At 41.7% G+C, this 15883-nt stretch overlaps 1 protein-coding gene across 2 annotated transcripts in view; it reads left to right on the top strand.

The window, feature by feature from the left end:
* The first annotated feature begins 2234 nt into the window (after nucleotides 1-2234).
* gid4 (GID complex subunit 4 homolog) overlaps nucleotides 2235-15883 on the top strand; it is a 39684-nt gene continuing 26035 nt past the window's right edge. Inside the window, exons 1-2 of one of the 2 annotated variants that reach the window (XM_078240387.1) lie at nucleotides 2235-2606; nucleotides 13673-13732. In XM_078240387.1, coding sequence (XP_078096513.1) covers nucleotides 2451-2606; nucleotides 13673-13732 — 216 coding nt within the window. In that variant the 5' untranslated portion in view covers nucleotides 2235-2450. The remainder of the gene's footprint in view (nucleotides 2607-13672; nucleotides 13733-15883) is intronic. The other variant, XR_013500672.1, reaches the window with a different exon arrangement.

Raw genomic sequence — 15883 nt, 5'->3', positions numbered from 1 at the left:
TAAAGACACGGCCTTCGCGACACACGACGGCGCAGAGTCGCTGAGCAGAAACTGATAGCCAAGTTCCGCACACACGAGGACGGCCTCAACCAGGATATTGGGTTCATGGCACACTATTTGTAACCCCCACAGAGTTTCACTGGCTGTCTTGTCTGGAGACAATACACATCTTTTTAGCCTGTCTTGATGCTCTCTCCACTCACATTGTTTTGTTTCTTAAAGACTTGATTAGTTGTAAGTATTCGCATTCCAACCATTATTCATGTAAATTGAGTTTGTGTCTTTATATGCTCTGTTTGTGAACAGAATCCCCACTCACCTGAAGAAGGGGCTTGCAGCTCCGAAAGCTTGTGTGGCTTTTGCTACCAAATAAACCTGTTGGACTTTAACCTGGTGTTGTTAAACTTCTTACTCAGTCAAAGAAGACAGAGGGTAGCAGTGGAAGGGTACGTTTCTGAATAGAGGGCTGTGACAAGTGGCGTTCCTCGGGGATCAGTGCTGGGGCCTCTGCTGTTTGTAGTATATATAAATGATTTGGAGGAAAATGCAATTGGTTTGATTAGTAAGTTTGCAGACGACACAAAAGTTGGTGGATTTGCGGATAGCGATGAGGACCATCAGAGAATACAGCAGGATATAGATCGGTTGGAGACTTGGGCAGAGAGATGGCAGATGGAGTTTAATTCAGACAAATGTGAGGTAATGCATTTTGGAAGGTCTAATACAGATAGGAAATATACAATAAATGGCAGAACCCTTAAGAGTATTGATAAGCAAAGGGATTTGGGTGTACAGGTACACAGGTCACTGAAAGTGGCAATACAGGTGGAGAAGGTAGCCAAGAAGGCATATGGCATGCTTGCCTTCATCGGCCGGGACATTGCGTTTAAAAATTGGCAAGTCATGTTGCAGCTTTATAGAACCTTAGTTAGGCCGCACTTGGAAGATAGTGTTCAATTCTGGTCGCCACACTACTAGAAAGATGTGGAGGCTTTGGAGCGGGTACAGAAAAGATTTACCAGGATGTTGCCTGGTATGGAGGTCATTAGCTATGAGGAGAGATTGGAAAAACTTGGTTTGTTCTCATTGGAACGATGGAGGTTGAGGGGCAATCTGATAGAAGTCTACAAGATTATGAGAGACATGGACAGAGTGGATAGTCAGAAGCTTTTTCCCAGGGTGGAAGTGTCAATTACTAGGGGGCACAGGTTTAAGGTGTGAGGGGCAAGGTTTAAAGGAGTTGTACGAGGCAGATTTTTTACACAGAGGATGGTAGGTGCCCGGAACTCGCTGCCGGGGGAGATAGTGGAAGCGGATATGGTCGTGACTTTTAAAGGGCGTCTTAACAAATACATGAATAGGGTGGGAATAGAGGGAAATGGTCCCCAGAAGGGTAGGGGATTTTAGTTAAGTCGGGCAGCATTTTCGGTGCAGGCCTGGAGGGCCAAAGGGCCTGTTCCTGTGCCGTAATTTTCTTTGTTCTTTCTTAACCAAGCTTTCGTTGGTCATCTGTCCTTAATATCACAAAAACCTTTGTTGAAATGTCAGAAGGTTTGCTTTATAGTGCTCCTGTGAAGCACCATGGGATCTTTTACTATGGTACAGGTATGAGATAAAGTTGTTAGTATGAATGAAATATGTTGATGTAATGTGTTCAGATGTTAAGAGGTTTAGAAGAAACCCATCTTGTGGGCAAGGGTTATTATCAAAGAAGCACATGCAGCAATTCTGGAGAGGTGTCCTGCTCTGACTCTGGACATTCTCTCTTCTACCTTCTTTCCGAAAAAGATACAAAAGCCTGAGGTCGTGTATCAATCAACTTAAGAACTGCTTCTTCCCTGCTGCCAAAGAGACTTTTGAATGGACTTAACTTGCATTAAGTTGATCTTTCTCTACTCCTTAGCTATGACTGTAAAACTAAATTCTGCACTCTCTCCTTTCCTTCTCTATGCACTCTATGTATAGTGCGCAAGAAACAATTCTTCTCACAGCAGACTAATACACGTGACAATAATAAATTAACATCAAAAGGGCGCACGCAATTGGACTGGGGAACCGACAGCTCAGCGCCTCACCGCCAGAGGACTACAACTCCCAGAATGCCCAGGGTCCGCGCGTGCGCACTAACCGAGCTTTCACCGCTGTTCAACAGTGACCTTGTGACCCCTCCTCCTCCCTCCGCCAATGGGAACGCGCAATGCTGGCCAGACCCCCGGCACTGGCGGACGGCAGCCAATGAGAGGCGGCGATGTGGCCGCCTTGGGTCGGCAGTGGGAGGACCGCGGCCATGTCGCGTTGTCAGGGATTGTGAAGGAGAAGCGCTGGCGACGCTGGCTGCGGAGGCCGGATATCTGGCAATACACAGGCTGATTTCACCCCCCCACCTTCTCCTTCCTTCTCTCTCTCTCTCTCCCCTGCCACCAGAGGCTGGGCCGGGGTGACAGCGCGCCATGCCGGTCCGCACCGAGTCGGCCTCGCTCATCCCGCCGCCCCCCATCAACACTCAGCAGCCCGGGGTCGCCACCACGCTCCTGTACAGCGGCTCCAAGTTCAGGGGGCACCAGAAGAGTAAAGGCAACTCTTACGACGTGGAAGTGGTGCTCCAGGTAAAGTTATAATCGCACATCAATCTCTTCACTCATGGGGGGTGATGATCAGTGTCACTCCGAAACTCAGTGTTGACATTGGGTTTTGCGGTCAGTTCCACCCCCCTTTCCTGTCAATACTACTGCCATGTTCCTGTTCGTTTGTCAGCAAGGAAGGACCATTTCGAGTACAGTGAAGGTTTACCAGGCTGATTCCTGGGATGGCAGGTCGGTCATATAAGGAGAGACTAAATCGGTTAGGATTATATTCACTGGAGTTTAGAGTGAGAGGGGATCTCACAGAAACTTAAAATTCTAACAGGGTAGATTCAGAAAGAACATTCCAGATGGTGGGGGAGTCCAGAACTAGGGGGTCATAGTTTGAGGATGAGGGGGTAAACCTTTTAGAACTGAGGTAAGGCGAAACTTCACCCAGAGGGTGGTGAATGTGTGGAATTCACTACCACAGGAAGTTGCTGAGGCCAAAACGTTGTTTGATTTCAAGAAGAAATTAGATATAGCTCTTGGGGCTAAAGGGATATGGGGAGGAAGGGGGATCAGGATATTGAATTCAATGATCAAAATGAATGGTGGAGCAGGCTTGAAGGGCTGAATGGCCTACTCCTGCATCTAGTTTCTATTTTTCTATTAACCAACTCCTTTTCTGAACCCCTCAATTATGAGTTCCCACCATCTTATTCAGTTTTTCACACTGCTTCCTCACAGCACCATGGACCTGGGTTCAATTCCAGCCTTGGGTGATTGTCTGTGTGTAGTTTGTGTGTTCTCTGTGTCTATGTGGGTTTCCTCTGGTTTTCTGTTTTCCTCCCACTGTCCAAAGATGTACAGGCTAAGTGGATTGGCCATGCTAAATTGCTCCTTGGTGTCTACAGATGTGTAGGTTTGATGGATTAGCTATGATAAATGTGTGGAATTATGGGGATAGGGTGGGAGGTTGGGCATAGGTAAAATACTTTTTCAGAGAGTTGGTGCAGACTTGATGTGCTGAATGGCCTCCTCCTGCATTGAGGGGATATATGATTCTTGTGATAACTGACCGCTTTTATGCCGCTCATCATTTCAAACGTTACCATATGAATGCGTTTCTTACTAGAATGTTAGGAACAAAAAAAGCAAATGTTGGAAACACTCAACTGGTCTAACAGCGTTGATGTTTCCCAAACTAACCCCATAACTTTATAATATTGGGAGATTTGCAGTTTGGTGCTCATGCTTATTGAGTTTCTTGTTTCAGAATTATCCTGATACACACACTGCTTGTAGTTATATGTCTCTAAGTTTGTATCTTCCTTTACCTGTCAGACCTAATTGGCACTCAGAGTGACATTTGAACATTTTTTAAAAAATCAACTTTTTAATTAACTGTGAACTGAATTTATGTTCTGTTACTGGCAGTTACCTCTTGTACCTAATTTGGTTCTGTAGTGGCAGCTCTAAGTTTGCCTCTGCATGGCCCAGAGCAATAGGAGTCATTCTGCCCCTAAAACCTGTTCCATCATTTAACCTGATCATGTTTGATCTGTACCTCAATCCCAATTATCCTGCTGATGATCCATATTCTTTGATACTTTTACCCAGTAAATAGCTATAATTCTCAGCTTTGAATATTTCTATTAACTCATTATCTACATCAGCTTTTGTGGAAAAATGCTTTCACTCTTGAATGGCATAGCTCTAATTTTAATATCATGTCCCCTTGTTTTAGATTTCACCAGAGTTTCTGCTGTTTCTACCCTATTGAATCATTTTGGTTACCTCAATTTGATCATCTGCAACCTACTAAAATTGAGAGAACACAAACCAAGTTTATACAACCTGTCCTCTTAACTTAATTCTTTTGAACTTTGGTATCTTTCTGGTGATATACCTCCTCGAAGACTAATATATCCTTCCTATAATGTGGTGCCCAGAATTGGGAGCATTATTCTAGATGGTGATTTGACCAAGGTTCTGTATAAACTGCCCTTTGTATTTCAGCCCCCCTTGAGGGTAAAGGTGAATATTCCATTCCCTTTTTGACTACTTTCTGTACCTGTCCATCAGCTTTTAATACTACTAAGGAAATATTTTGAATTATCTTACTTGGATCCAAGCTCTCACTTCTCCACATTAAACTCCATTTGCTGCAGTTTGATCTGTGCACATAATCTGTCTAACTCTTAGTAACTTTCTGCTCTCATTTACAATTCACTGTGCCACCTCCTTTAATGTCAAACATGGCTTTTGACTCTCCCTCTCACTGTTATAGATAATAAAAAAGTTTAGATCTCAGTACAGCTACCTGAGAAACACCACTTGTCACATCCCTGCAATGGAAATAGATTACCATTATCCCCTATTCTTTGTTTTCTACCTTCAATGCATCGCTTAAGTTTGCCTACAATTCTGCACACTTTCATTTCTGTTAATGACTGTGCTGAACCGTCCCCATTGCCACCTAGGAGTCCATACAAACAACATTCGTAGACACTCCCTTATCCGCCATGTTACTGACCCCTCAAATTGTAACTAGATTGTCAGGCATCACTTGCTGTTATAAATCTGAACTGAATCTGATCTGCTCAGCCTATCCTGATGGCGGATTTGAACTGTAGTTTCTTGGTTTCTTCCTCTCCTTTCTTCAATGAAGTGACATTTGCAGTTTTTAAATCCAGTGACAATTCACATATCAGGAGAGCTTTTGAAAATTGTTACTCAATTCATCTCCAATTTCTGCACATATTTATTTAATTTCCTGTCATGGAAACCATCAGGTCCTGGAGAATTTGTCTTCCATATGTTCTGGTTTCTTCACTGTCTTTTTTTGTATTAAATCCAAACAGTGCTTCGCTTGACTTATTTTATCCATTCTACCACTGATTTTTAAAAAAAATCTTGTTCAAAGGTTAAGTCACTACAGTCCCAGGTGACCACATGCTGCTCTCCCCTTTTTGAGGGGGAGAACTGACTGGTGGTGATTTAACCTGTGGATCACTCCTCTTCAGACACGGAGCAAAGTTGGAGAGGCAGGCCTTCGCGCATAACTTCAGCTGGTACGGGAATTGGACTTGTGCTGTTGGCGTTGCTCTGCATCACTAATCAGCAGTCCAGCCAGCTGAGCTAACCCGTCTCCCAGTACTATAAACATGAATGCACAAGACTTGTTTAACAAATCGGTAATTAACTTCTCATCAATTGGAGTATCGCTTGCTTCTTGCTATTAAGGAGTTCGCATAACTATTTACCAATCTCGGTATATTTATTAAAAACTTTTGCTGTTAACTTTGATATCGCATGCAAGATTTTTTTTCATACTTCCTTTTTGTACCTCTCAATACTTTCTTTGTATAAGTTGCTTTTATAGCTCTCCACTGGATTTCCATTTCCTTGTATACCTACAAGGCTTGTCTTTGGTTGTCAGAAATTTGCACGCAAACCTTGACCAGACATTCCTGTTTACCTTACTTTATCCGACTGATTCTTATCCTTACTACTGTAGAAATATGAAATGCATATTTCCTCTGATGTTGCTAACCCAATGCTGATGTGTTTGTCACCACTATCCCACATATGGAGTTTGCTTCTTGCCATGGCTTTCAAATATCTACTTACCATTACCCCTTTGTAAGGATGGATGTAACAAAATCACTTCAATATCTGCATGTCTGTATTAAAATGTCTTTTGCTGTAAAACCCCTGTTATAACTATTACACCCCTGTTGAAAAAGGAATAAGCATGCCAATATACACTAACTGCTGTACACTATTATACCTGATATACATTAGATGATGCACACTATATACTAAAAAGAAATCTGATATATTTTTAAAGGAGGTGCAGGAACAGAAGGACCTGGGTTGTGTGTACACAAGTCATTAGAGATGGCAGAATAAGTGGAGAAGACTATTAAAAAGTGTATGGGATGCTTGACTTTATTAATAGAGTGAAAAGAAAGGAAGTTATGATAAACCTTTATAAAACACTGCTTAGGACTCTGCTGAAGTCTTGCATTCAATTTGGGGCACTCCATTTTGAGAAGGATGTCAAGGCCATGGAGAGGGTGCATAAGAGATTTACTGGCAAGGTATCAGGGATGGGGCCTTCAGTAATGTGGGGAATCTGGTCTTTTCTTCAAAAGAAGGTAAGAAGAGATTTGATAGAGGTGTTAAATCATGAATGGTTTTCATAGAGTAAATAGATGAAATTGGAGAAAGATATTATAGAACTTTGAGAAATGAGCAGGGGAGTAGCTAGATAGCTCTACCAACAAAGTAGGCCCAACGGTTGAACGATCTTCTAAGACCCTCGTGGTTCACCTGTAGAGGTTTGGCAGCTAACCATCTTGAAATTCCCATTACCTATCTTATCCTATCTTTTAATCCATTTTATGAATTTATAAACATTCCCTCTCCTTCCACTGAGTCTCTTCTATTGTTCTCCCAACTGCGTTTCTTTACTCGCCCCTTTTTGTTTTTTATCATGCAACTATATATTTTTTTGCCATTTTGACATCTTTCCTCAGATTGGCCAGTGCTGATCAGAGCAGCTGTGCTTTTATCATAAAACAAAATATTGCAGATACTAGGAATGTCAGGCCAGGTGGAATTTGTGGAGAGGGTGTTAATGGAGGTTAATGTTTGAGGTCTGTGACTCTTCATCAGAATCCATAGAAAAGATCTGGAGACCAGGGTGGCAGTTAAATAAAGCAAATCTGTCCTGATAAAGAGAAAGTTTGAGAACATGAATGTGGTGTCACCTCGTGGAGAGGGTGAATCTTATGAAATGGCAAGAGCCGTAAGAGATACACTGCCACAAAGGTGACGATGGTTTGATATGAAATAAAACATGGTATCTAACCCAGAATCCCTATTGAGAAAGTCATAACGAGAAACAGTTGCTGAGAAGCATCTGTGAATGGATGTTATAAGAAACACAAAATGGGATAGCAATGAAGGTAACCTGGGTGGAAGAAAGAAAAATCACATCACAAAGAAGAGCAGAACGATTCCTGGAAGATAAGTGATAGTGAATTAAACAATCAAACAAAAAGCAAATTACTGCTAAAATCTGAAAAAGAAAAGAAAATGCTGGAAATACTCAACCAATCAGGTAGCACTTGTGGAGAGAGGAATGGGGAGTTTATATTTCCGGTTTATGATATTTTGTTGGGACTCATTGTTATCAGTACAGCCTTACTACTGGTGATTGCTGAGCATTTCACAATCTGTCACTTAGACTTATCCTGCTGCTTGAGGTATACATTGAACCTCCAGTGTTGTGGGTAGATCTTGCCAAGCTACTGAATATAATGTGGTAACTCATCAAAGTTGGACATGCTCATAAAATGTTTGTTTTGCTGACTTTTTTGATTGCTTCACATGACTTCACTAAATAGATCCTGGTGAGTCAAACCTAAATCAGCAAAAAGAAGTTTGAATTTAATTTTTAACTTGGCCAATGGAAAGATGTTTCACTCATTGTCTGTATGTACTAGGGGGTCAAATCAGAAAGTGGCTTTCTAAACGTCACATGGTGTAACCCACTCTTGTTTAGTGTTTATGAATTTTGTGGTTGGAATCATAATGGCATGTGCATTTGTGACTGCAGTTATTTCAGTGTCTTTCAAATTTTCTGAACTTAATGCGAATAAAAGGTGCATTTCCTTTACGATGCAGGGATTTGTAAACAGGACATGGCAACTTTGACAGCATAGCCAGTATTGCTGATTACACAATGTCCATAATGGACCAGCTGGGGTTGTTTTGGGATACCACTAAGCAGTAAAAAGTGACTTTCATAGCTGTTGTCAGACTAATCTGGCCAGTGTCTGGTGAAGTAGTTTTGGACATACAAATTCACCTTCAACCATTGAGGACATTTGTAGGCTGATACTATGAAGCCTGCCTTACAAATTAATTGGATGGTTTTCTTTTAGCATCTAGGACCTGCCAGTGGTCAGAAACAATAACATGTATTATATACAGCCTCTAATATAATAAGATATCCCAAAATACTTCATACAGATGAAAAAGAATGTGGAGGAATGCTAGAAGAAAAATATAGGGAGGTGAACATATATCAAGAGGTATGTTTTAAAGTAGCTTTTGAATGAGGGAGAGTGCTAACAATTTTGAGGGGCTTCAGGGTGGGGCTCCAGATGGCTGAGGTTGTGCCACTAAAGTTGGAGTGGAGAAAGGGGAATGCAAAGAGAAAAACTGGAGTTGGAAGAGCAGACATTAACCTGGAATGTGGGATGGTGGAGGTTGCAGATGTAGGGAAAGGCAATTATCATTGGAAGGTGAGTGAAGCTTTGCAAGGATAAATATAATAGCGAAATTACTTGAAACATGACAGGATGCAGGTGATGGGAGTTTTTGAGTTGTAGTTTATTTAGAGTGGATCTTGAGAGTTTGGTCCAAGGGCAGCAGCCTCTATATAATTACGCTGAATACACATCAAAATACTCCAATATGAGTAATGATAAATTCTTCACTGTAAATATAGAGTTCTTCAGCAACTACCTGCAGGTTGTCATGATTGAAGCAAAAAATAGTGCTTGAATGTTAGCCAGGAAGGTACAGGAGTGAATAATCTGCACCATGTAAATCATTTTATTATTGATCTGGTGCCAATAGAGATTTGAAACTAGCCATCTGCTGCACTCTGGTAAAATACCCTTAATTGAAAACTAGGATTTGCAATTTAAATCCTAGTTCAGTATTTTTTGAATATCTAAAGTTGCTGGTATTAACAGATCTTGGTGTTCTGATTTAGGACTTATCCACCAATAAGGCAACAATATGGCAAACAGATTTTGCCAAGGCTCAAAATTCAAATCAGACAAGTCGACAATTAAGAAATGTCAATTCAAATAGAACTGAATGGTTTGGCTTTGTAGGCTGCATATGGTCAGGTTGGACATCGCTGTGCAAAGTTTTGACATGACTGTATTTCAAGCTTCAGTCTGCTTTGTTTTATAAAGGGATGCAGTCTATTTGTGTCCGGAATTCACCTGATGATATATTAACGATCTGGATTTTGCTGTTGTGGGGAGGTTCCAAGTGGATCCAGAATGGCGCTATAGGGAAAGAAAATCTGTTCAGTTAGACTGCATTAACATACCTCATGACCACCAGTAATAGAATGTTATTCAAGAAAGCTATGTCCTCCTTTGCTTGTAATTTGCTTCACTGTGTTTCTCCAAGGAGAAATAGTCTTCAACAAAAATTGATCAAGTTTCGATTGTCTTCAGTCTATTTTATCAGTGCAACTGTTGTCACTGCTCCTTTGACTTCGCTCTTGTTCCAAGTTATTGTACCGTCTCTTCCTCCTCCTTGCAGTCTCACTATTAATGCTCAGCCATTGCCCAATATTTTCTATCCCATTCTTTCATATGGTCTGAAAACCCTGGAAGTCCTGCCTAGCCTATGGCTTCCCTTCATCCTATAGTGCAAAATGTTTTAACATGTGACTCTATACAATGATTATCAATAGGCTAGGCATCACAGTTGATCCTGATCATATTTTGTATTTACACACATGCTTCTGGAACTGGACATTGGAAGACAAAATGGAAATCATGGATGAGATACCCCCCTCCCTTGGCCAAGTTGCAGAAGTGAATTGAAATGCTTGTAATGCTGTGCTGGCTGAGCTTTATTGACTCAACTTGGACAAAAGTTTTAACTAATAATTATTGCCAACAATGTGATGCAGTGAAACCCTGCCTTGTGCCATAAGTTTACCTGTTTCTACACAGGTTGAACTTGGTAATTTGGCATGTTGTCCTGTGCTAACTGTTTTTGGAACAAGAGTAAAAGCTGGGAATTTGAGTCGTGTTCCCATTCTGACCTGTTTGTGAACTACATTTGGTACAAATCTTTATATGTATAGGATGTGACAGCAATTTTCACTTTAAATCAATATAAAAATATATTTTCTTAACTTGGCAGCCTCACTCAATAAGGCTGAAGGCTGGCTTGTATGGGAATTGGAGTTGGCACATGAATGAAGGGGAACACTTGTATAAGCATTGGGACAGAAGGAGGAGACTTGCAATGGATCAAATTGTTGCTCTGCAAACGTTTCGGTGCCAAAAGTGGAAAACCACTGAGCATTCTTCGAACATTTTTAAAAATAATTTTATGTAGGTTTCTTTTGCATTTGACTGTACCCCCAGAAAAAACTATACTGATGTCAAAACTTTGTTTTTCCTTCATCCTATGGCTACAGCCTTTTGAAACCTAAAATTAGTGTCTCAAAGCTGCTATTTCGTGTCCTATTTTCAGTTTTGGTTTTGAAGCTTTGGCTTTTCTCCAAGGTTTCTCAATTTCAAAGGAAGTTGCGTCACTTGTAAACATTCACTGACATTGCTCTTCCCTTTTATTGCCTTTTATATCTTCTGCCATTTGGAGCAACTTTTATCCAATTTCCTCACTTTTTAGTGGTTAATTATAAAGAATAATCTTGGCTGGCTGGTACAGATGGTCATTAAACAGCATTGACAACATTACAAATTGCAGAAGATTTGCTGTAGTTTGCAGACCTCCTTGACTCTTTTGCTAGATTGTTACTCCTTGCCAGAAGCTCTGTTGTGGAAGATTTATATGTAGCTACACCACATAGTTTATTGAAATTACTTGAATGGGCTTGTAAATCCATAGTACCATTTCTACTGTTGTGTACCTTCAGATGCCGGGTCCTCTTTTGGCTCTGTTACACTGTGCCACAGGCATTATTTTATTGTCTGGATGTGGGGAATACGGGGCTGCATTTATTTTCCTAATTACCCTGAATAAATAAGTCTTCTATTTGAAGCTACTGCTTGTACAACTGAGTGTATTGGTTGACCACTTCTAAAGGCATTAAGAGCCACCCACGTTGTCTGCATGTTGGCTAGACCATGTAAGAGTGGCAAGTTCTCTTGCCTGTTGGACATTGGCTGGACTTTTGCAACAATCTGGTTTGCTTCCATATCCACAAATTCAATTTTTGAAGTTGCAGTGGAGGATATGAATTTGCAATCTCTGGCTGTTGATCTTATGCCGTAACAATTTCACACCATACCCAACTGTGCCCATTGGTAAGCGTCAGATTAAACTTTTCTTTTCCAAAAAAATCCATTTCAAAACCATTGTTAATAAGTACGTACATTTGACTTCTAGTGAGATCCTACTATGAACAGCTATGCCAACATTCTATCTACAAGTATGTTTTGATGGATTTCATAGAAACCATAGAAACCCTACAGTGCAGAAGGAGGCCATTCGGCCCATCGAGTCTGCACCGACCACAATCCCACCCAGGCCCTACCCCCACATATTTTACCCACTAATCCCTCTAACCTACGCATCCCAGGACTCTAAGGGGCAATTTTTTTAACCTGGCCAATCAACCTAACCCGCACATCTTTGGACATTACTAACATTTCACATTACTAAAATGCTTATGAACTTAACCACTACATGTAGAGTTTTGAAATGCACAAGATTAAATAAATGGGCAGATAGATCCTGCAGCTGTAAATCATTCTACCCTTTGCTTAGCATTTTTCCAGTTTGTAATGTGATACAAATTGCTCAGCCGAGTGACAGCTTTATAATTTACTGCTAGCCAAACTGTTTTTGGAACTTTTCACATTTTCCAGCCATCAGTTTCACTGTGAAATTATGCATGCAATGACACTTGTATCCCAGTGGAGTTGGTTCTGTGATTTCACTCAATCACTCATGCTATGGGATGCTTTGGGCAAAATTTGGACTTGAGGAAAATGAGTTACAGCGGAGGTATATATTCATGACATTTTGATAAAGCAGCTTCTCTGATCATAGTGGTGGGAAGGTGGGGCTGGGTCTGGCACCGTGATTCCTGTAGGCTAATCATCTGTATTTCTCCCTTACAACTCACTACAGTTTGTCATTGTTTAAGTGGTGCTTTATTCTGTTAGTGACATTATAGACTGTGACTCTCAGCTCCTGAAATGAAAGCAAATTACATAACTAGCAGGATGGCATGTATGTTTTTACTGCATTTACTTAAGATGAGAAGAAACACACAAAAGTACATTTTGGCAACTTTCCACATTTTAAAATGTGGAAGTTGTTTGTGTCGTTAAGCTTCTAACAAGAGTAAAGGACAGTTTCAAACTCGATAGTTGCAAAATGAACTCCTAAGTTTTGAACAGAAGCTATAAATACTCTGATGGAACTTTCCACTGTGGATTCCTTGTGACCAAAATCAAGGATAATGAGGTTGAGAGGTTGCAACGCGGATTTTACAGGACATGGCCAGGTGTGAAGGAACACAAATATCAAGAGACTTTTTAAAAATGGAGTCTTTTGGGCAATATCATGGTATTTTAAAATAGTGAAGTGATTGGACAGGTTCGGCATTCCATGAGGAAATGTAGAGGGGGCAGGAAAAACTTCTCCACACGCAGTTGTGAAACTTTGAAATTTATTTCCGGGGCTTGTGCTCGAGGCAGTAATTATCATTATTCAAGATTAGATTAAATAGATGGGTTAAGGAAGAAAGGATGATGAGAAAGTGGGACCAGGGTGCTTAATCTAATCATAACTGTTTGCTTATATGAAGCATGAATGCTGAGATAGATTGGATGGGCCGTATGCCCTTGTAACTTTTATTTATTTCTGTGCGCTCAATGTGAGGTGATAACAATGGAATTGTCCCTGATATAATTCAGTATTTGCAAGAGAGAGGAGAAAACATTGCACTTTTTTTCTTGATAAGTATTGGCGATCATTAACATGTAGGAGGTTATTCTGTTCCATCAAGTGTGTGCAGGCTCTTTGCTAGATTAATCCAAGACTAATACCTATGCTCTGCACACTTCCCATAGCTCTGCATTTTGCTTAATTTCAAATATTTATCCCATGGTTATTTTCTCTTGAAGGATGCAATGGTCTCTTCAACCACTTTCCATGGCAAAATGTTCAAGCTCTTAATATCTCTGCCTAAAAACATTCCCCTAATCCCCTTGTCTATCTAAATAACTTTCCATGGCTCTGATTGTTTTGGTAATTGCAAGCAAAGCAAATTCTGAATAACCGTTTGTTTATTTCTGTAGCACGTTGACATGGAAAACTCCTTTCTCTGTGGATACCTAAAGATCAAGGGGCTCACTGAGGTAAGATGTGCTGAATTAAACACAATAATGTGCCAGAAAAAAAAATCAAATGACCATAATCATTTCAATGTATAATTAGCTTCACTTCTCAGTTAAATTTAAGCATATTTACTTCTGACCTGTATTGTGGTATGTTGTCGGGAAAGATGAGTGTTTCCCGAGTGTTCTACCAGCATTGCAGAACAAAGCTCCCTATAGTGTTCGATGTGCCCTGAATCAGTGAAAGTTTTTGTCCCAGTTTTTCTCTCCTCCTAATGGGGCTGACTTGCTGATTTGCGGTCACCCTTTTTGAGTCCCTATTCTTCATGTATTAGTCTAAATAGCAAGTATTGGTAGACCATTTGATAACGGAAAACATCACAGTGAAGCCAATCCTCTTCTTGTCCAAAGACCATAGCCACGATTCTCCCATCCCACGGCAGCCGATTCGCGAGGTTTGCGCGTGCATTCGTGCCCCACTTGTGTCTTGGCAGCAGCGTCTCCCCTCTGGAAATTGACGGGGAGATGCACAGACCATTTAAATGGTCATTTTAATATTATTTGAATATCATTAGCAGGCCCGGGACTGATGTCTCCGGGCCCGCGAGCGTCTCCCACCCCGCCAGAGTATTTCACACCAGCGGGGTTTACACACTCTCCCCAGTTTCAGGGAGCTAGCAGCCTGACCCCGCTGGAATGATGGGGGGCAATCAGGGCCCCCAGGGGGACGGGGTGGTGCCCCCTAGGCATTGGCACCCTGGCAGTGCCAGCCTGGGCCCCTGGCACTGCCCAAAGGGCAAAGTGCCAATGCCCAGGGGCACCTTGCCACTGCCCATCAGGCATAGGGTGGGGCATGTGGTGGGGGCGGAACCTAGGGGGCAATCAGTGGGGTTGCTGCCGTGTGATCGGTGGGGGAAGGAGGGAGGCCAGCGATCGGGATGGGCTGGGGGAAAGGGGGTCAGTTTGGGGAGGGGAGGAGCTGGAGATTGTGGCGGGGAGAGGTGTTGGGGCTGGGCCCGGGAATGGTCACGGGGCCAGCAATTGGGCCATGGGGGGTGCGGAGAGCCGGCGTTGCGGGGGTCACAGGGCTGGCCAGCAGTCAGGAGGCTGGCAGTGCGGGGCCACTGTGCATGTGCCGATCTTCAGTCTCTCCAGTGGGAATAGGCCCCGCCCCCTGAAATTTAATAATATTCACGCTGGTGGCCTCTGCAGTGCACAGAGTGTGGGAGATTCTTCTCTGTACTCCCACTGAATAAACCAGTGTGAATTACTCCAGTTTTCTCGTGAATTCAACACTTCAAATTTTTTTGGGAGAATTCCACCCCGCATGTGTTGTTTTCAGCAGAGAGTTCTGATAATCAGATTTTGCTTCCTCCTTCTTGCCCGAGAGGAATTGAGGAAAATGTGCCCCAGCTAGAAGCTTGATTGAGCTTAGTCAACTTGACACAGATCAAAAATCAAATCTGGCCCTTCTCATTTGTATGGATCAGAATGCATGTTCAGTCCACTAGACCTTTGAAAAATTTGGGCTCGTAAAACTGATTCAACATTCTCGTCAAGCTCTCATAAGGCAATTGAAGACATGAGCAAAATAACTCCTGTCTGGTGTAGATGGCATTGCCCTTGCAGAGTTTGGCAATATCAGTGTACAATACCTCAAACTAAAAATGGTTATGAATGGAAAATACTATAAAATGCAATAGCATTGACTTTTCTTTCTCTTACCAGAAAAGCATCTAATTGCCTTTTGTTCCAGTTTTGCATCTTACTTCTGTGGTCTTCTAGTGCTATACGCAGAGAGTGGTTGGGGTGTGGAATGGACTGCCTGCAGTGATAGTGGAGTCAGACACTTTAGGAACATTTAAGCGGTTATTGGATAGGCACATGGAGCACACCAGGATGGTAGGGAGTGGGATAGCTTGATCTTGGTTTCAGATGAAGGTCGGCACAACATCGTGGGCCGAAGGGCCTGTTCTGTGCTGTACTGTTCTATGTTCTATGTATACAAATGTAATGCCCTTTTGTTCTGAATAAAGAGTTGATCTGATTCTTCTCTCTACTAATTTACTGATTATTAAATGTATCTCCTCTAATTCTGGGGCTTTACACATTGGGAATAAGTTGGCTGAATTAGTTTAGTTAACCCTCTTCAAAATTTCAGAAATTCCAATT

The sequence above is a fragment of the Mustelus asterias genome, chromosome 23 (genome assembly GCF_964213995.1).
Source record: "Mustelus asterias chromosome 23, sMusAst1.hap1.1, whole genome shotgun sequence".
Classification (NCBI taxonomy): Eukaryota; Metazoa; Chordata; class Chondrichthyes; order Carcharhiniformes; family Triakidae; genus Mustelus; species Mustelus asterias.
The sequence above is the reverse complement of the archived record's forward strand: the minus strand, read 5'-3'. Positions and strand labels throughout refer to the sequence as shown.